Source organism: Salmo salar, chromosome 02, assembly GCF_965601325.2.
Source record: "Salmo salar chromosome 02, fSalSal1, whole genome shotgun sequence".
Taxonomy (NCBI): domain Eukaryota; kingdom Metazoa; phylum Chordata; class Actinopteri; order Salmoniformes; family Salmonidae; genus Salmo; species Salmo salar.
In genome coordinates this window covers 48,880,382-48,898,109 of record NC_138292.1, presented here as the reverse complement: position 1 = coordinate 48,898,109, position 17,728 = coordinate 48,880,382, and the positions used below count along the sequence as shown (strand labels likewise).

Genomic DNA, 17,728 nt, shown 5'->3' with positions numbered 1-17,728 from the left:
TTTTTCTCACTACATTGTTGGGAAGGGCCCTTAAGTAAGCATTTCACTGTTAGTTTACACCTGTTGTTTACGAAGCAAGTGACAAATAACAATTTAATTGATTTCGTTGATTTTAACTCCAGTTGTTATTTTGTGGAATTCAAACAGAAGCATTCTATATGTATTAATCAATCAGTATTTTGGTTGATCTCAAAAACAAGAAAACAAAACAAGTAAAACAGCCTCACAGAAGTCTGGTGCACTTTTTATTGGTTCAGAGAAAAAAAATGTCCTGTGTGAAAATCTTTAGGGCACTTGTTCCTCCTTGTACCATATCCAATCTTAAAAGAGACCTTCCTCTCCCTCTCAAGTCTTGAGAACATTATGAAAAAGACAGGCACATGACTAAATAAAAATGGCATGTTTTCTTTCCCTCCAAAAATGTAAAGTAAAAAAACTTAAACAAGAATGACTTTCATAGTTTAACAAAATAATAAATATGGAGCACTCTTCTCTGTACAGAGACATAACATAGACTTATCTTTTTATAAAGAAATATGACTTCAGTGCATTTTCTTTGCAAAGTGCTCACTGTTCCTTCAATATACCACCTCATATACCATATTTTAGAATACCCTGACATCAATGCAATGGCGTTAAAGGGATAGTTTGGTGTTTTGGCAATTCATTTTTATGTCTCTGCAATCCAGTATGAAGGAAGGTAGAGGTACTGTAGTTTCACGAGCCAATGCTAACTAGCTTAGTGCAAAGACTGGACGTCTTCGGGTACAGCTAGTTAGCATTGGCTCACGAAACTACCTCTAACCCCAAACTATCCCTTTAAGGATACAAACAATCATCACGCCACACAGGAACCCCCTTCCTGGAAACACAGAGTGTATATCAAAACTTCACTGCCTTTTTTCTTTGTTGTCATCTCAAGACACAAACCCAGAAAGAAAAGGCACAGGTAACTACAGTTTGGGTAATAGTGGACAAAGAGACAAAACAACATATGAATTTATTGTTCATTAAAGATTTTGGTCATTTACAAATGTATTCATATTTATTTGACATATATATTTAAATATATATTAAGATAGCCGTATCAATAGAGATACAGAAGGTAAGATCAAGAGATTTAAAGAAATCGTCAAAAAAACAAAAAAAAAGTGCATTTTATAACAAACCTGAATATTGCAGAAGAACTAACATTTAAGTTAACAATTGGATTGAAAACTGTATAAAAACAAAGCAATACAAAACCCAAAAACAAGAGTTTCAACCAAAAGCGTAAAGGATGCATGACGTATCGAAGGGTGGAAACTAAGTGCTCTGGCCTTGATTGGTTGAGTCTCCGCCTTAGCTCCTTCCTCTACCAATTCTGAACCAGTCGTTCTGGACCGCAACCCTGGTGGCTCCTGCCTCTCAGACTGCTATCCAATCCTGTGTGTGGGAGGGGGGGACTGGCTGACTAGGGGGATGGTCCTGCCTGGCCGTGTGAGGGCCATCATTTTCTGGTCTCTGCCTCAGACCTGTGAGAGTGGGAGGAGCTGTGTAAGCTGTCCTTTTGCATTGTGTTTATCATCCCTGGATCCATCCTACCCTGGTGCGAGGTGGAGGGTTTGGAACATATGGGTGGGGTTATACTGGCCCTGATTGGCTGGCTCCTACTACTTCCTGGCTGTCAGACCAGTGGTCCCCAAGAGTCCTGAGCCCTTGAGTTATGGGGGTCCTGCACCAGGGGGTTTCCCTCCTGGTCTGGCCCAGTAAAAGCCCCTCCATTGGGGTAGAGGAGGCCGAGGTGGGGATAGTGGGGTGGGAGCGGGGACGAGCCTGCACCATCTGAATGCCCCCAATGGGGATCATCAGGTAGGGCACCCTGGCCTGCTGGGAGTGCAGAGGCAGGTGGCTGAAGATGCGGACCATGGACTGGGACTGGGCTTTAGGGCTGTCAGTGGGGGACAGATGGAAAACTGGGGGGAATGACAGGCAGGGCTCTGGACCAATCTGCCCTTTACTTGGTGTTCCTATCCTCTCCTGTACGGGGAGCAAGTACCTCATCATTACTTCACAAAGTATAACAAAACACAGAACATGTTTTCACATTGCCTTTGGCTAAACTGGGCTTCCAATGCAGGTTTTAAAACACAGGGGAGGGGAGCAAGCAAGACGCAACCACAGGCATTAAACACCATCAGCCGTGAGCCTTATGATAGGAAAAAAACTCTCAAAAGTACATTTACAAAGTGTTGCATAGTTATATATTTAGGTCTCTGCTATTCTCATATAGTGAGTGTTCGCTTAGTACCAAAAGGGAAATTACTCTGCAATAAGATGTATTTACTACTGACCATTACTGACAATGTAGTTATGTGGAGGGATGGCTAATTACATCTCATTTTGTAACTGATAAGAATAACTGTGGCTTAAAATAACATGAAAAACTACAGGATCACCAAGTGAATTATATACATAACTTACCATTGAACCCATCTGTCTGCGATCGCTGGCCATCATACTGGGGATGTCCCATGGCAAATGACTGGGAGACCTGCGAGGTCCATGTTGCACCCCCAGGGACGAGGGAGAGGCCCGGGCCCACAACACCCGATACTGGCTAGGGGACAGAGGCCGCAGGGGGTACAGGGGGGATAGAGCTCTGATGGGGGATGGTTCTCTCTTGGAAGAGGGCGAGAGGTGTCGGTTGGGGGAGGCCAGCTCCAGTCTGGGGGAAAGGCTTCGGATGGGAGAGCAGCTCTCACTGCTAGGGGAAAAGGCCCTGGGGGAGGCGGCCCAGAACAGTGCCCTCCGGCTTTCTGGAGAGGAAGCACGCCCGCTGGGCCACAGTCTATGGGTGGGAGAGGGCTCCTGGCTGGGGCAGGGGCTGGGATCTGGCTGGGGTTCTGGGGCTGAGGGGTCAGGCGTGCCCTGCCGTCTTCCGCCGCTGGAGTGCCCCCATGTGGACAGACGGCGGTCAGGTGAGCAGGAGGAGGACGGCTCGTTGTGAGATGAGAACTCCTCTTCCTCATCCTCGTCATCGTCCTCCTCTGAATCATCCACGTCAGAGAACTGGTGCTCATCCTGGTCCTCCGAGCCAGATAAATGCTCTTCAATATCTCCTGATGAGAAAAGGGGGAAACTTACACTAAGCCTAATTCTCCAAACTACAGTCCTCCAGGCGGCACCTACATTAACACAGTTGTGTTCAGTAGTCACGAAATGGAAGAAAGCAGTCAGAAACAGAGTGAAACGGGGAGGTACTATCTGAACTTGTCCAATACGTAACGCTTGGTCTCAACTAGTTCCAGATTGAAAAGGCAAGACCGAAAACCAGCAGACAATGCAGCTCTCCAGAAACGGAGTTCACCTAAGTCACTATGGACTTACAGTGAGCTCCAAAAGTATTGGGACACTGACACATTTGTTGTTGTTTTGGCTCTGTACTCCAGCACTTTGGATTGGACTACGAGCTTCAATAAAAATAGAATATGTTTCTAAACACTTCTACATAAATGTGGATGCTGCCATGATTACAGATAGTCCTGAATGAATTGTGAATAATGAAGAGAAAGAGAAAGTTACAGACACACAAATATGCTAACCTCCCTTGCTATTGTAATGTTGAGAGGTTAGCATATTTGTGTGTCTAACTTTCTCACTGATCATTATTCACGGTTCATTCAGGACTATCCCTAATAATGGTAGCATCCACATTCATGTAGAAGTGTTTAGAAACTGCTATTCTTATTTACAATAAAAGTGACTCCAAAATGACACGATACATTATTTACCATTCATTACTATTGGGCAAAAAAAAATCTGAACACAACCAAAACAAACAGAAAATGCATCCAACAAGTTTGTAGAGTCACAAGCCTGATGTAATCATTGCATGCTAGGTACATGGGACCAAATACTAAACTTTTGACTACTTTAAAATACATACCTTTGGTCCCCGAAAATGGGGGGGGGGGGGGGAGACTATGTACAAAGGGTGCTGTAATTTCTAAACGGTTCACCCTATTTGGAGGAAATGACCCTCAGATTAAAGCTGACAGTCTGCACTTTAACCTCATAGTCATTGTATCATTTCAAACCCAAAGTGATACAGAGCCAAAACATAAAAAAATTGGGCACTACACCCCAATACTTTTGGAGCTCACTGTATATAAACACACACTCATACACACAAATACATGAAATGGGCACAAGGACCAGGACAGGGCGACTTCCTACCCAACATAACATTCTATCAACCTGATGCTATTAATAGTGAGCAGACGGGTAAGGTTTGATTTAATGGAATCGTGCTGCTGTTCCCATTCATGAAGTCAAACAGCTGGCTTTTGAATGGAAGGGTTGTTTGAATGGGCTGTCCTTGGCTCAGTGTTGAGTGCAGTCTGCTACCGGGAGGGATGGAAAGAGGGATGGGTGGCATTGAGCCTGCACAGAGAGGGGGTGGATGTGAGTGTCTGGAATGCTGTTCTTTATAGGCCAGGACTGCTGCCTTGAAAACAACATTGTACATCTCTCCCATCCTGCACCAGAAACAGACTCTATGGAATGCATTTGGCCATGTATTCTTCATGTATTAATTTAATATTTTTCATTTCTCTTCAGCACAAGTGTAAGGAGAATAGCAACATATAGCCTACATATCTGACATACATGTCATGCCCAGTTCTAGTTTCTTCAGAGGAGCAGATATAGCTACAAGGCTAGCTATCGTGTCTGGTTTGAGGAAAGATGTTTGATGAGTTAAGTTTCCTCCCTATGGTATTGTACCTGCTTCCTCGGTCTCCGGCTCGTCCAGTGAAGACCCAGACGTTCCCATTGACTGGCACTTCTTCCCATGAGCCTTGGACTTCATGTGCTTGGTAAGGTTCCCTATGAAGACAAGGAAAACAAGAACATTAGACTGAACCAGAGCACGGTAGATGAGGAATAATTGAGCATAGCTAGGTTTGCAAAATTATGGGAACTTTCAATAAATTCCCAGTTTTTTCCAAAATCTCGGTTGGAAAATTCCCGGAATCAGGAGGGAATAAGCAGGAAATCCAGAAACCTCCAACCAGGATTTCTGTAAAACCAGGGAATTTATTGAAAGTTACCTGCATTTTGCAACCCTAAGTCCCAGTCGTTTTTAGACGGAACGTCACAGCCCGCCGATGGGGAAAATCACCTGTTGTTACCTAGGTTGGCTCACAGCAAAAACTTGACCTTTTTCAAACTGAATTTTCTTGTCAGCTTGTTTTAGTTAATTACAAAACTACATTAAAAAAAATACAACATGTCTAAAGATTAGTTTTCAACATTGCCTACTCCCAAGCGTTCTCATTACTAAAAGTAATATTGTAGGGCTTCCCTCATGCCCCTTTTCATGACGCAGGAGGCCTTTTGCCTTCTGGTAGGCCATCATTGTAAATAAGAATTTGTTCTTAACTGACTTGCCTAGTTAAATAAAGGTTAAATAAATAAAACATTTGGGGAAAAAATGACGGTGCTAGCAGCCACGTGAGTGAGTGGTAGCTACCTACTGACCAGAACATTACAAGCTAGCAAAAACCAACATAAACAAACAAACTATACAGTTACAAGTAGTGAGTGGAGTTACAAACAGACTATACTAAACAAGTTAAATGTCTTAAACGTGATGAAATATTTTTCACACACACATAGCTACAGTGCATTCGGAAAGTATTCAGACCCCTTGACTTTTTCCACATTTTATTTACATTACAGCCTTATTCTAAAATGGATTAAATTATCAATCTACACACAATAGCCTTAACGACAAAGCGAAAATAGGTTGACATTTTTTTTTGCAAATTTATAAAAAAAATATGACCCTTTGCTATGAGACATTGTATTGAGACCCTTTGCTATGAGCTTAGGTGCATTTTGTTTCCATTCATCATCCTTGAGATGTTTCTACAACTTGAACTTAAATTAAACTGATTGGACATGATTTGGAAAAGCACACACCTGTCTATATAAGGTCCCACAGTTGACAGTGCATGTCAGAGCAAAAACCAAACCATGAGGTCAAAGGAATAGAGAAAAAAAAATATGTAAAAAATGTGTTGAGGCACAGATCTGGGGAAGGGTACCAAAACATTTCTGCAGCATTGAAGGTCCCCAAGAACACAGTGGCCTCCATCATTATTAAATGGAAGAAGTTTTGAACCACCAAGACTCTTTCTAGTGCTGGCCGCCCAGCCAAACTGAGCAATCGGGAGAGAAGGGCTTTGGTCAGGGAGGTGACCAAGAACCCGATGGTCACTCGGACAGAGCTCCTCTGTGGAGATGGGAGAATCTTCCAGAAGGACAACCATGCAGCACTCCACCAATCAGGCCTTTACGATAGAGTGGCCAGACGGAAGACACTCTTCAGTAAAAGGCACATGACAGCCCGCTTGGAATTTTCCAAAAGGCACTTAAATGATTCTCAGACCATGAGAAACAAGATTCTCTGGTTTGATGAAACCAAGATTTAACTCTTTGGCCTGAATGCCAAGTGTCATGTCTGGAGGAAACCTGGCACCATCCCTACAGTAAAGCATGGCAGAATCATGCTGTGGGGTTTTTCAGCGGCAGGGACTGGGAGACTAGTCAGGATCGAGGGAAAGATGAAAGGAGCAAAGTACAGAGATCCTTGATAAAAAAAACTGCTCCGGAGCATTCAGGACCTTAGACTGGGGCAAAGGTTCACCTTCCAAGAGGACAACAAACCTTAGCACACAGCCAAGACAACGCAGGAGTTGCTTCGCGACAAGTCTTTGAATGTCCTTGAGTGGCCCAGCCAAAGCCCGGACATGAACTCAATCGAACATCTCTGGAGAGACCTGGAAATAGCTGTGCAGCGACGCTCCCCATCCAACCTGATAGAGGTTGAGAGGATCTGAAGAGAAGAATGGGAGAAACTCCCCAAATACAGGTGTGCCAAGCTTGTAGCATCATACCCAAGAAGACTCAAGGCTATAATCGCTGCCAAAGGTGCTTCAACAAAGTACTGAGTAAAGGGTCTGAATACTTATGTAAATGTTATAACAGTTTTAATTTTTATTTTATAAATTGTTTTTGCTTTGTCATTATGGGGTATTGTGTGTAGATTGATGAGGGGAATTTCTGAATACTAAATACTTTCTGAATGCACTGTACGTGTAGCCTACTTGGGAACCGGACCCCATATTTTTCACACCAAATAGCATGAAGCCATAGGACTCTTCTCGCAGGTTCCATTTCCTTATGTTGGAGCATTGCGAACCGCAGTTCGGGATTTTTTACCTGGTTATATGTACATTGAACAACACAGCAGTTTTCCGGCATATTTTGCTATTTCTGTATAATATTAACATTGACAAAGTTGGCTATTTTACAAATGGGTGTCAATGGGGAAGAATGTTTGTTTTCCCCAATTTGTGGGCGTGGTCAAGAGGGATTCCTTCTTATGACGTGAATATCAACTTGGAGTATAGCTAATCGTTACAGAAACTGCTCAACCATATACAAAGACAGAGCGACACTCATGCTGTATTATGATTTGGGTCCTATTTAGAAAGGTCACACCTCCTCCTCCTCACCTTTGGTTTTGAAGGCAAAGTTGCAGTGTTTGCAGACGTAGGGCCGGACGTCCGTGTGTGTTCGAATGTGCTTCCTTAGCATGCTGGGCTTCTTACAGCGGATCCCGCAGTCTCCGCACACATACTTTCCTCGGCCGCGACCCCGCACATACACATACTCCTCATTAGACTTGTACCTGATGGGAAAGAGGGGGAGAAGGACAGAGAGAGGAAGTGGGGGGATAGGAAGTGAGAAAAGAAAAACAAAATACATAGAGTTAAAAGTAGGTAAAGATAGCTCCCTGGGCCTACTCTTTACATCACACAGGGTAGCCCCACCAAATCCCTGCTTCCTCTAAGTCCCATTGTAGTTCTCTCTCTCCAGCCCGTCTACGCCCATGGCAGGCAGGCAGGTAGGCAGAGAACCCAACCTTTATCCTCAGTTTGGGTGGCTCGTCCAACAACAGCAGCAGCTACAGAGAGGGAAGCCTGGCTTTAGCCAACTGCCCCAAATAGACAATACATACAAAATCCAACTCTACATTTAGCTCTACTCCTCTATAAAAGACTAGTTTATATGTTGTTTTTAATACTTACGGAATACTATGCACTACCCAACCCGATGTACACTTATCTTTAAATACAGAATTTGTTATACAGTATACTTTATCAACATGAATAAAGATCAGTATTCGCATTAAGCTCCAATGAGGCAACACCAGTACTTCGAACTAGAGGTCGACCGATTCTGATTTTTCAATTGCAATACCGATTATTGGAGGACCAAAAAAAGCCGATAGTGATTAATCGGCTGATATTTATATATATATATATTTGTAATGATGACAATTACAACAATACTGAATGAACACTTCTATTTTAACTTAATATAATACATTTAAAAAATCAATTTAGTATCAAATAAATAATGAAATGTTCAATTTGGTTTAAATAATGCAAAAACAGTGTTGGAGAAGAAAGTAAAAGTGCAATATGTGCCATGTAAAAAAGCTAACGTTTACGTTCCTTGCTTAGAACATGAGAACATATGAAAGCTGGTGGTTCCTTTTAACATGAGTCTTCAATATTCCCAGTTAAGAAGTTTTAGGTTAGACAATACATACTATTAGATGTTCTTATAGGCACTATAGTATTGCCAGCCTAATCTCGGGAGTTAGGCTTGAAGTCATAAACAGCGCAATGCTTGAAGCACAGCGAAGAGCTTTTGGCAAATGCAGGAAAGTGCTGTTTGAATGAATGCTTACAAGCCTGCTGCTGCCTACCACCGATCAGTCAGACTGCTCTATCAAATCAGACTTAATTATAATATAATAAACACACAGAAATACCAGCCTTAGGTCATTAATATGGTCAAATCTGGAAACTATCATTTCGACAAAACAAAACATTTATTCTTTCAGTGAAATACGGAACCTTTCCATATTTTATCGAACGGGCGGCAACCCTAAGTCTAAATATTGCTGTTACATTGCACAACCTTCAATGTTATGTCATAATTATGTAAAATTCTGGCAAATTAATTACAGTCTTCGTTAGGAAGAAATGGTCTTCACACAGTTCGCAATGAGCCAGGCGTCCCAAACTGCTGCATATACCCTGACTCTGCTTGCACAGAACGCAAGAGAAGTGATACAATTTACCTAGTTAAAAGAAATTCATGTTAGCAGGCAATGTTAACTAAATATGCAGGTTTAAAAGAAATGTGCTTGTGCATTGATTTTAAGAAAGGCATTGATGTTTATGATTAGGTACACATTAGTGAAACGATGATGCTTTTTTCGCAAATGCGCTTGTTAAATCATCACCCGTTAGGCGAAGTAGGCTTTGATTTGATGATAAATTAACAGGCACCGCAATGTTATATGCAACGCAGGACAAGCTAGTTAAACTAGTAATATCATCAACCATGTGTAGTTAACTAGTGATTATGTTAAAACCTTTAGGGGGCAGTATTTTCACGGCCGGATGAAAATCGTACCCAATTTAAACAGGTTACTACTCTGTCCCAGAAACTAGAATATGCATATTATTAGTAGATTTGGATAGAAAACACCCTAAAGTTTCTAAAACTGTTTGAATGGTGTCTGTGAGTATAACAGAACTCAAATGGCAGGTCAAAACCTGAGAGATTCCTTTACAGGAAGTGGCCTGTCTGACCATTTCTTGAACTTCTTTTCCATCTCTATCTTTTACTAAGGATCTCTGCTCTAACGTGACACTTCCCACGTCGTCCATAGGCGCTCAGAACCCGGGAAAAAACAGAATGTTGTCATTCCAGCCCCAGGCTGAAACACATTATCGCCTTTCTCAAGTGGCCGATCAAGGGACTCTGGGCTTATGCGCGTGACCCGACCGCCCCCGCCTTCGTGATTTTTTCCTCTGTTTGCCGAAAAGGAGATTCCCTGTCGGAATATTATCGCTTTTCTACGAGAAAAATGGCGTAAAAATTGATTTTAAACAGCGGTTGACATGCTTCGAAGTACGGTAATGGAATATTTAGAATTTTATTGTCACGAATTGCGCCATGCGCGCGACACTTCTTTACCATTTCGGATAGTGTCTGGAACGCATGAACAAAACGCCGCTATTCGGATATAACGATGGATTATTTTGGACCAAACCAACATTTGTTATTGAAGTAGCAGTCCTGGGTGTGCATTCTGACGAAGACAACAAAAGGTAATCAAACTTTTATAATAGTAAATATGATTATGGTGAGTGCTAAACTTGCCGGGTGTCTAAATAGCGAGCCCGTGATGCCTGGGCTATGTACTTAGAATATTGCAAAATGTAGTTTCACCAAAAAGCTATTTTAAAATCGGACATATCGAGTGCATAGAGGAGGTCTGTATCTATAATTCTTAAAATAATTGTTATGCTTTTTTGTGAACGTTTATCGTGAGTAATTTAGTAAAATGTTAGCGAATTCCCTGGAAGTTTGCGGGGGGTATGCTAGTTCTGAACGTCACATGCTAATGTAAAAAGCTGGTTTTTGATATAAATATGAACTTGATTGAACAAAACATGCATGTATTGTATAACATAATGTCCTAGGGTTGTCATCTGATGAAGATCATCAAAGGTGAGTGCTGCATTTAGCTGTCTTCTGGGTTTTGGTGACATTATATGCTGGCTTGAAAAATGGGTGTCTGATTATTTCTGGCTTGGTACTCTGCTGACATAATCTAATGTTTTGCTTTCGTTGTAAAGCCTTTTTGAAATCGGACAGTGTGGTTAGATTAACGAGAGTCTTGTCTTTAAATAGCTGTAAAATAGTCATATGTTTGAGAAATTGAAGTAATAGGATTTTTAAGGTTTTGAAAATCGCGCCACAGGCTGCCAGTGGCTGTTACGTAGGTGGGACGAATTCGTCCCACCTAGCCCATAGAGGCTAAATTACTCACGATAAACGTTCACAAAAAGCATAACAATTATTTTAAGAATTATAGATACATTACTCCTCTATGCACTCGATATGTCCGATTTTAAAATAGCTTTTCGGATGAAGCACATTTTGCAATATTCTGAGTAGATAGCCCGGCATCACAGGGCTAGCTATTTAGACACCCGGCAAGTTTAGCCTTCACCAAAATCCCATTTACTATAACAAAAATGGTCTTACCTTTCCTGTTCTTCGTCAGAATGCACTCCCAGGACTGCTACTTCAATAACAAATGTTGGTTTGGTCCAAAATAATCCATCGTTATATCCGAATAGCGGCGTTTTGTGCGTGCGTTCAAGACACTATCTGAAAGGGTAAATAAGGGTCGTGCGCATGGCGCAATTCGTGACAAAAAAATCTAAATATTCCATTACCGTACTTCGAAGCATGTCAACCGCTGTTTAAAATCCATTTTTATGCCATTTTTCTCGTAAAAAAGCAATAATATTCCGACCGGGAATGTCCATTTAGCTAAACAGAAGAAAGTAAACAAAGCTTTCGGTCGACGCGGGCACGAGCCTGAGTCTCACAGTACTGTAACCAGCCACTACCCAAACGCGCTACTTTGTTTCAGCCAGAGCCTGCAAAGCCACGATTCAACTTTTTGCCGCCTTCTGAGACCCTATGGCAGCCGTAGGAAGTGTCACGGGACAGCTAAGATCCTCACTCTTCAATAAACAGAGACAAGAAGAACGACACCTTGTCAGACAGGCCACTTCCTGCATGAAATCTTCTCAGGTTTTTGCCTGCCATATGAGTTCTGTTATACTCACAGACACCATTCAAACAGTTTTAGAAACTTTAGGGTTTTTTCTATCCAAGGGCAATAATTATATGCATATTCTAGTTACTGGGAAGGAGTAGTAACCAGATTAAATCGGGTAAGTTTTTTATCCAGCCGTGTCAATACTGCCCCCTATCCCCAACAGGTTAACATCAGTACATAGCCTCTCTACATATCCCAAATAGCTTTAATCTTATTAACCTCTATGGGCTAGGTGGGACGCAGGCGTCCCACCCGTGGTGCACTCCATCAACAGCAGGTGCATTTCAAGAGCGGCAAATTTGAATCCAAATAAATGTCAAAATTCAAATTTTTCAAACATACAACTATTTTACACCCTTTGAAAGATAAACATCTCCTTAATCTAACCACGTTTTACGATTTCAAAAAGGTTTTACGGCGAAAGCATAAATTTAGAGTATGTTAGGACAGTACATTTACAAGAGTTGTGTGTAATGTTTTGTCAAGTCAAAGACAGGGTCACCAAAACCATAAAACCAGCTAAAATGATGCACTAACCTTTTACAATCTCCATCAGATGACACTCCTAGGACATTATGTTAGACAATGCATGCATTTTTAGTTCTATCAAGTTCATATTTATATCCAAAAACAGCGTTTTACTATGGCATTGATGTTGAGGAAATCGTTTCCCTCCAATAACCGGCAGTCAAGTCAGCGTCACAAATTAAATAATTAAAATTAGAAAACATTGGTAAAATATTATATTGTCATTTAAAGAATTATAGATTTACATCTCTTGAACGCAATCAACTTGCCAGATTTAAAAATAACCTTACTGGGAAATCACACTTTGCAATAATCTGAGCACTGCGCCCAGAAAAATACGCGTTGCGATACAGACTAGACGTCATGTTGGGGAGATCTAAAATCGAAAATACTATGTAAATAATCCATTACCTTTGATTCTCTTCATCAGATGTCACTTCCAGGTATCACAGGTCCATAACGAATGTAGTTTTGTTCAAAAAAGCTCATCATTTATGTCCAAAAATCTCCGTCTTGTTAGCACATGATCTAAGCCAGCCGGACTTCTCGTCATGAACGAGGGGAAAAAATATATTTCCGTTCGTTCAAACATGTCAAACGTTGTATAGCATAAATCATTAGGGCCTTTTTTAACCAGAACATGAATAATATTCAAGGTGGACGAATGCATACTCTTTTATAACGTATTGGAACGAGGGTACCCAACATGAACTCGCGCGCCAGGTGTCTAATGGGACATCATCGTTCCATGGCTCTTGTTCGGTCAGATCTCCCTCCAGAAGACTCAAAACACTTTGTAAAGGCTGGTGACATCTAGTGGAAGCAATAGGAAGTGCCAAAATATTCCTCAGCCCCTGTGTTTTTCAATGGGATAGGTTTAAAGTCAATACAACACATCAGGTATCCACTTCCTGTCAGAAAATGTCTCAGGGTTTTGCCTGCCAAATGAGTTCTGTTATACTCACAGACACCATTCAAACAGTTTTAGAAACTTTAGAGTGTTTTCTATCCATATATAATAAGTATATGCATATTCTAGTTACTGGGTAGGATTAGTAACCAGATTAAATCGGGTACATTTTTTTTATCCAGACGTGCAAATGCTGCCCCCTAGCCCTAACAGGTTAAAATTACATCACACTGACAATTTCAATCTGTTTCTGGTTGTGATGATGCTGAGCATGAATGTGACTACGAATTATGGTAAACGCTGCATTCCTACATGTTGAATTTCATACAATATGATAAACACACTGCTCAAGACCTCACAGGTTAACCCCTGTGCGGCCTCTGTCCCGTATGCGGGACGGACATCCAGCGAAAAATCCTATCGCCATTAGCATAACAAAATGTAATAATTTTTTATTTTATTTATTTTTTTCAAATTATATCGTTTTATAGATACACCTCTCCTGAATCGAACCACGTTGTTCGATTTCAAAAAGGCTTTACAGCAAAAGCAAAACATTAGATTATGTTAGAGGAGTATATCGTAAAAGTAACCACAGCCATTTTCCGACCAACCACATGCATCACAAATAACCAAAAAACAGCTAAATGCAGCACTAACCTTTGACAATCTTCATCAGATGACACACCTAGGACATCATGTTACACAATACATGCATTCTTTTGTTCGATAAAGTTCATATTTATATATAAAAACAGCATTTTACATCGGTGCGTAACGTTGACTAACTATTTTCCCTCAAATGCATCCGATGAAACAGCGCTACAATTTACTAAATTACTATTCGAAAACATTGTAATATGTTAATAACAAATGTAATATTGTCATTCTAAGATTTATAGATGAATATCTCTTGAAAGCACCTGTAATGCCAGATTTAAAAATAACTTTACTGGGTAATAACACTGAGATAAAAGGGGATGCGATACTCAGAACAATAGGCTAGCAATAGCAATAGGCTAGCCATCTTGGAACATTCGCATATCAAATCTAGTCTTGTATACTATTGTCAATAATCCCTTACCTTTGATTATCTTCATCCTTAGGCACTTCCAGGAATCCCAGGTCCACAACAAATGTATTTTTCGTCCGAAAAAGTTCATCCTTTATGTTCCATTAGCTTGTTGTTTTTAGCACGTTCTGAAGGCTGCACCAAAAGTTCGGACGTGTGCGGGGCTACTCTTTCAACAAAATGCATTTTTTTCTTATTTAGGTTCGTTCAAACATGTCAAACGTTGTATAACATAAATCTTTAGGGCGTTTTTCAACCAGAGCTCCAATAAGATTCAAGGAGGACGATTGCATTGTGTTTCAAAACGTTTCGAAAGGGGAGGGTAACCAGGGGGGCCGGCGTCATAATGGTGATGGCCCTCTCTGTGTGACCACGTTCCACAGCGTGTCATTCTGTCAGTTTTCACAGTAGGAGACTCAAATCACTTTGTAAAGACTGGGGACATCTAGTGGAAGCAATAGGAAGTGCTCAATGAACCATAGCTCACGGTGTGATTAATAGGCAACGTGATGAAGTTGAGTTCGCAATTCAGAATTCCACTTCCTGTTTCGATCTGTCTCGGGGTTTTGACTGCCATATGAGTTCTGTTATACTCACAGACACCATTCAAACAGTTTTAGAAACTTTAGGGTGTTTTCTATCCACAAGTATTAATTATATGCATATCCTAGCTTCTGAGTTTGAGTAGTAGGCCGTTTAAAATGGGCACAATTTTTTTTCACAATTTGCTGTGGTGCCCCCTATCCTAGGCGACCGTCAAGACAGTGGAATGAGCAAAGCTGACTATGTCACCAAGCCAATGAGAAAACGTGACAATGTATTTACTCCATGAAAATGTATGTGTCTGGCAGTGTTAAGAGCAACTGGACAGTTGCAGCTGCTCCAAATGCAGATTAAGGAGATTAAACCCAATGTTCCGCTGTCAGAGGACACTCACGGTTCCTTTAGTTTATATGAAAAGCCAACAGTGAGGAAAAGCCTGACAGAGAGCCCCCCAGTCAGTCCCTCCTCCCTCACAAACGTGACTTAATTGGATCAGGATGAAAACATACAAGTCATTAAAAACAAACAGAGCTGAGCTGCCTTCCTTCCGTGTATTTATAGACAGTGATGATGTGTGTTGTGTTCCGATGAGGGCAGTCGTGGTTGGAAACAGAGGAGAGGGGTGGAATGAATGACACACTGTTTCTGGAGTGTTACATGCATTGTGTGTGTGTTCCACAATATTTGCAAGATTTATTTGTCCCAGACAAGTTTTAAAGATAAGGATGAAATATGCACGCCAAGAGACTCGTTTGCACGTCCTTCTGCTCATAGTGTGAGATGGTCAACAAGCCTTGATGGATGCTGTTAAGTTCTCCAGATCAAGGCTGGGACGTCACAAAAATGTTCAGACATGTTTGATATTTTTGCCGTAGTCTGAGATGTGATAAGAGGGGATACCCATATGAACAGCTGCACTAACCCGTAGAAACGCATTTCAAGGGCCTCTGCCGAGTCCCCAACAAACGGTTGTTCCGGTTTTCAGGGGAAATGGAAAGAGAGCCTGTGACTGGACTTCTGCTCGATCTTAACTCATCCTCCACATTCACTGGATTGGTTGAACAGTGCAGAAGAGAACCTCCCAACAGTTTTTTTTCTTATCCTCAAGACCAGTATGTAGGTCATTGTAGGGGATCAGGTTTCAGGCGTTTATTTTACGCCTGCTACGTTAGGTTAATCTGTTGGCTACGAACCGAGAGAGAAGTCAGCTGTAGCATATTGTATTTTTTGCTGTGCAACTTGGAAATTGGATTTGAGCACAGTGCTTCTAGAAAAATCTCCCAGAGATCAAAATTCTGTTTATGCCATTGTGTTGTCTCCCGATGAGCAGCAGCTGTTCCCCATTCCCCAAGTCAATCTTCCCTGTTTAGCATGCATCACATTTCATGCCCAAATCACCTATTAAATTGATTGTGTTACTCAATGAATAGTTTTTTTTTTGAGAGAGAGATTTGGGCAAGGAAAAAAAGCCCTCCCAAAATGCTACTTTTGCTAATTGTTTGCAATGGCTAGTTTCAAAATGCCAAAGTATGGATTGCAGTCACCCCTTTTCCATAGATCGCTTTCAATTTAAACAAATATTTACATATGTAAAATCCCTGAACGCTCTCTTTAAGGTCAACAGATTGCCCACAGCCAGGTCAATTATAAACCCCTGTTAGCAACCACTGATGATAGCAGGGGCGCAACTTTGGTTTTAGATGTGGGGGGGCATAACCTGGCTGTGGGCAATCTATAGCTAATTTCCTGCATTTCTACACAATCCAAAATGCTGTCTCTATTTAGAACAAAAAGTAAACAAAAATGGCCACAGTCTTCAAGCTAGTTAAGAGATCATTATTAAATATGTTTAAGTGATTGATAAGACTGAACTAGATCAAAGGTAAATCAATAATCAATTTTGTGTTGCACCTTTAAACAATAACATAACAAAGTAACAAAAATACAAAGACTTGATAGTCTTTATTAAGACATCTATATAACATTTCTGCCAGACCGCCCAGCCAGCCCGAGCCGCCTGCACGCCCGACCCCCACCAGTCTAGTACATAACTCAACTCTCCCCCAACACAATTTCCTTCCCACCTTTTTTTGTGTTTGGACACAAAAGTAAAATAAAATAAATAAAAAACACATGCACCTCAAATATACATTAACAGAAACAGCAAATCCTCCAATATAATCTCATAGGCCTAATAGTACTGTAGAGATCTTTTTACTTGCACACAATATAGCTGGGTCGTCCCATCCTGTTCCTAGGGGTCCAACACCCTGCAGCGCCCCAACGCAACACACACCACTCAGCTTTAGGATCTTAGAGAAAAATGTATTACTGGTTTCATGTGTGTTAGGCCAAGTCCAGAGTGACAACCCACAAGCCGGCAGATCCCCCAGGGCCAGGATTGAGCAGTCCAGCAGCTAGGGATTGCCTAAAAAGGTATCTCCGCTGACTTGGGCATGTTTTCAATAGACTCCTTTTGTAGTATTGCATTCCATATAAGGCATCCAGACTAGGGCTGGGCGATATGGCCAAAATCTCATATCCCGATACATGTCATTTCATATCCCGATAACGATCCATATCACGATATAGCACATTTTCTGTAAATTCAAGGAATAATTAGTTTATATAAAATTACCACATGTAAAGGTCTATTTCTTACTACATTTTGAATTATACTCAACAAATAAAAGGTACTTACTCATATTTGATTATTTGTCCTTTAAATTAGAACATTTGTGCAAATTTTCAATTAATCAAGTAATATAAAATACGGATGTATAAAATCTAAATAGGTAAATAGAAAACACTTCAACTATAGTTGCAAACAAAATAAATATAGGCCTATATGTCGTCCAATTGACAAAAAATATTGCCGTAAAGACTGTGATTTGCGACACAA

General features: G+C 41.0%; 1 protein-coding gene across 2 annotated transcripts in view; it reads right to left on the bottom strand.

Moving 5' to 3' along the window:
- Nucleotides 1-228: 228 nt before the first annotated feature.
- The window catches only part of hivep3b (HIVEP zinc finger 3b), a 101,579-nt gene continuing 84,079 nt past the window's right edge, over nt 229-17,728 (bottom strand). For both annotated transcript variants that reach the window (XM_014169562.3, XM_014169553.3), the window contains 4 exons: nt 7,566-7,741; nt 4,768-4,869; nt 2,464-3,101; nt 229-2,019 (listed from right to left, as the gene is read on the bottom strand). In XM_014169562.3, the coding sequence (XP_014025037.2) occupies nt 1,624-2,019; nt 2,464-3,101; nt 4,768-4,869; nt 7,566-7,741 (1,312 nt within the window). In that variant the 3' untranslated portion in view covers nt 229-1,623. The remainder of the gene's footprint in view (nt 2,020-2,463; nt 3,102-4,767; nt 4,870-7,565; nt 7,742-17,728) is intronic.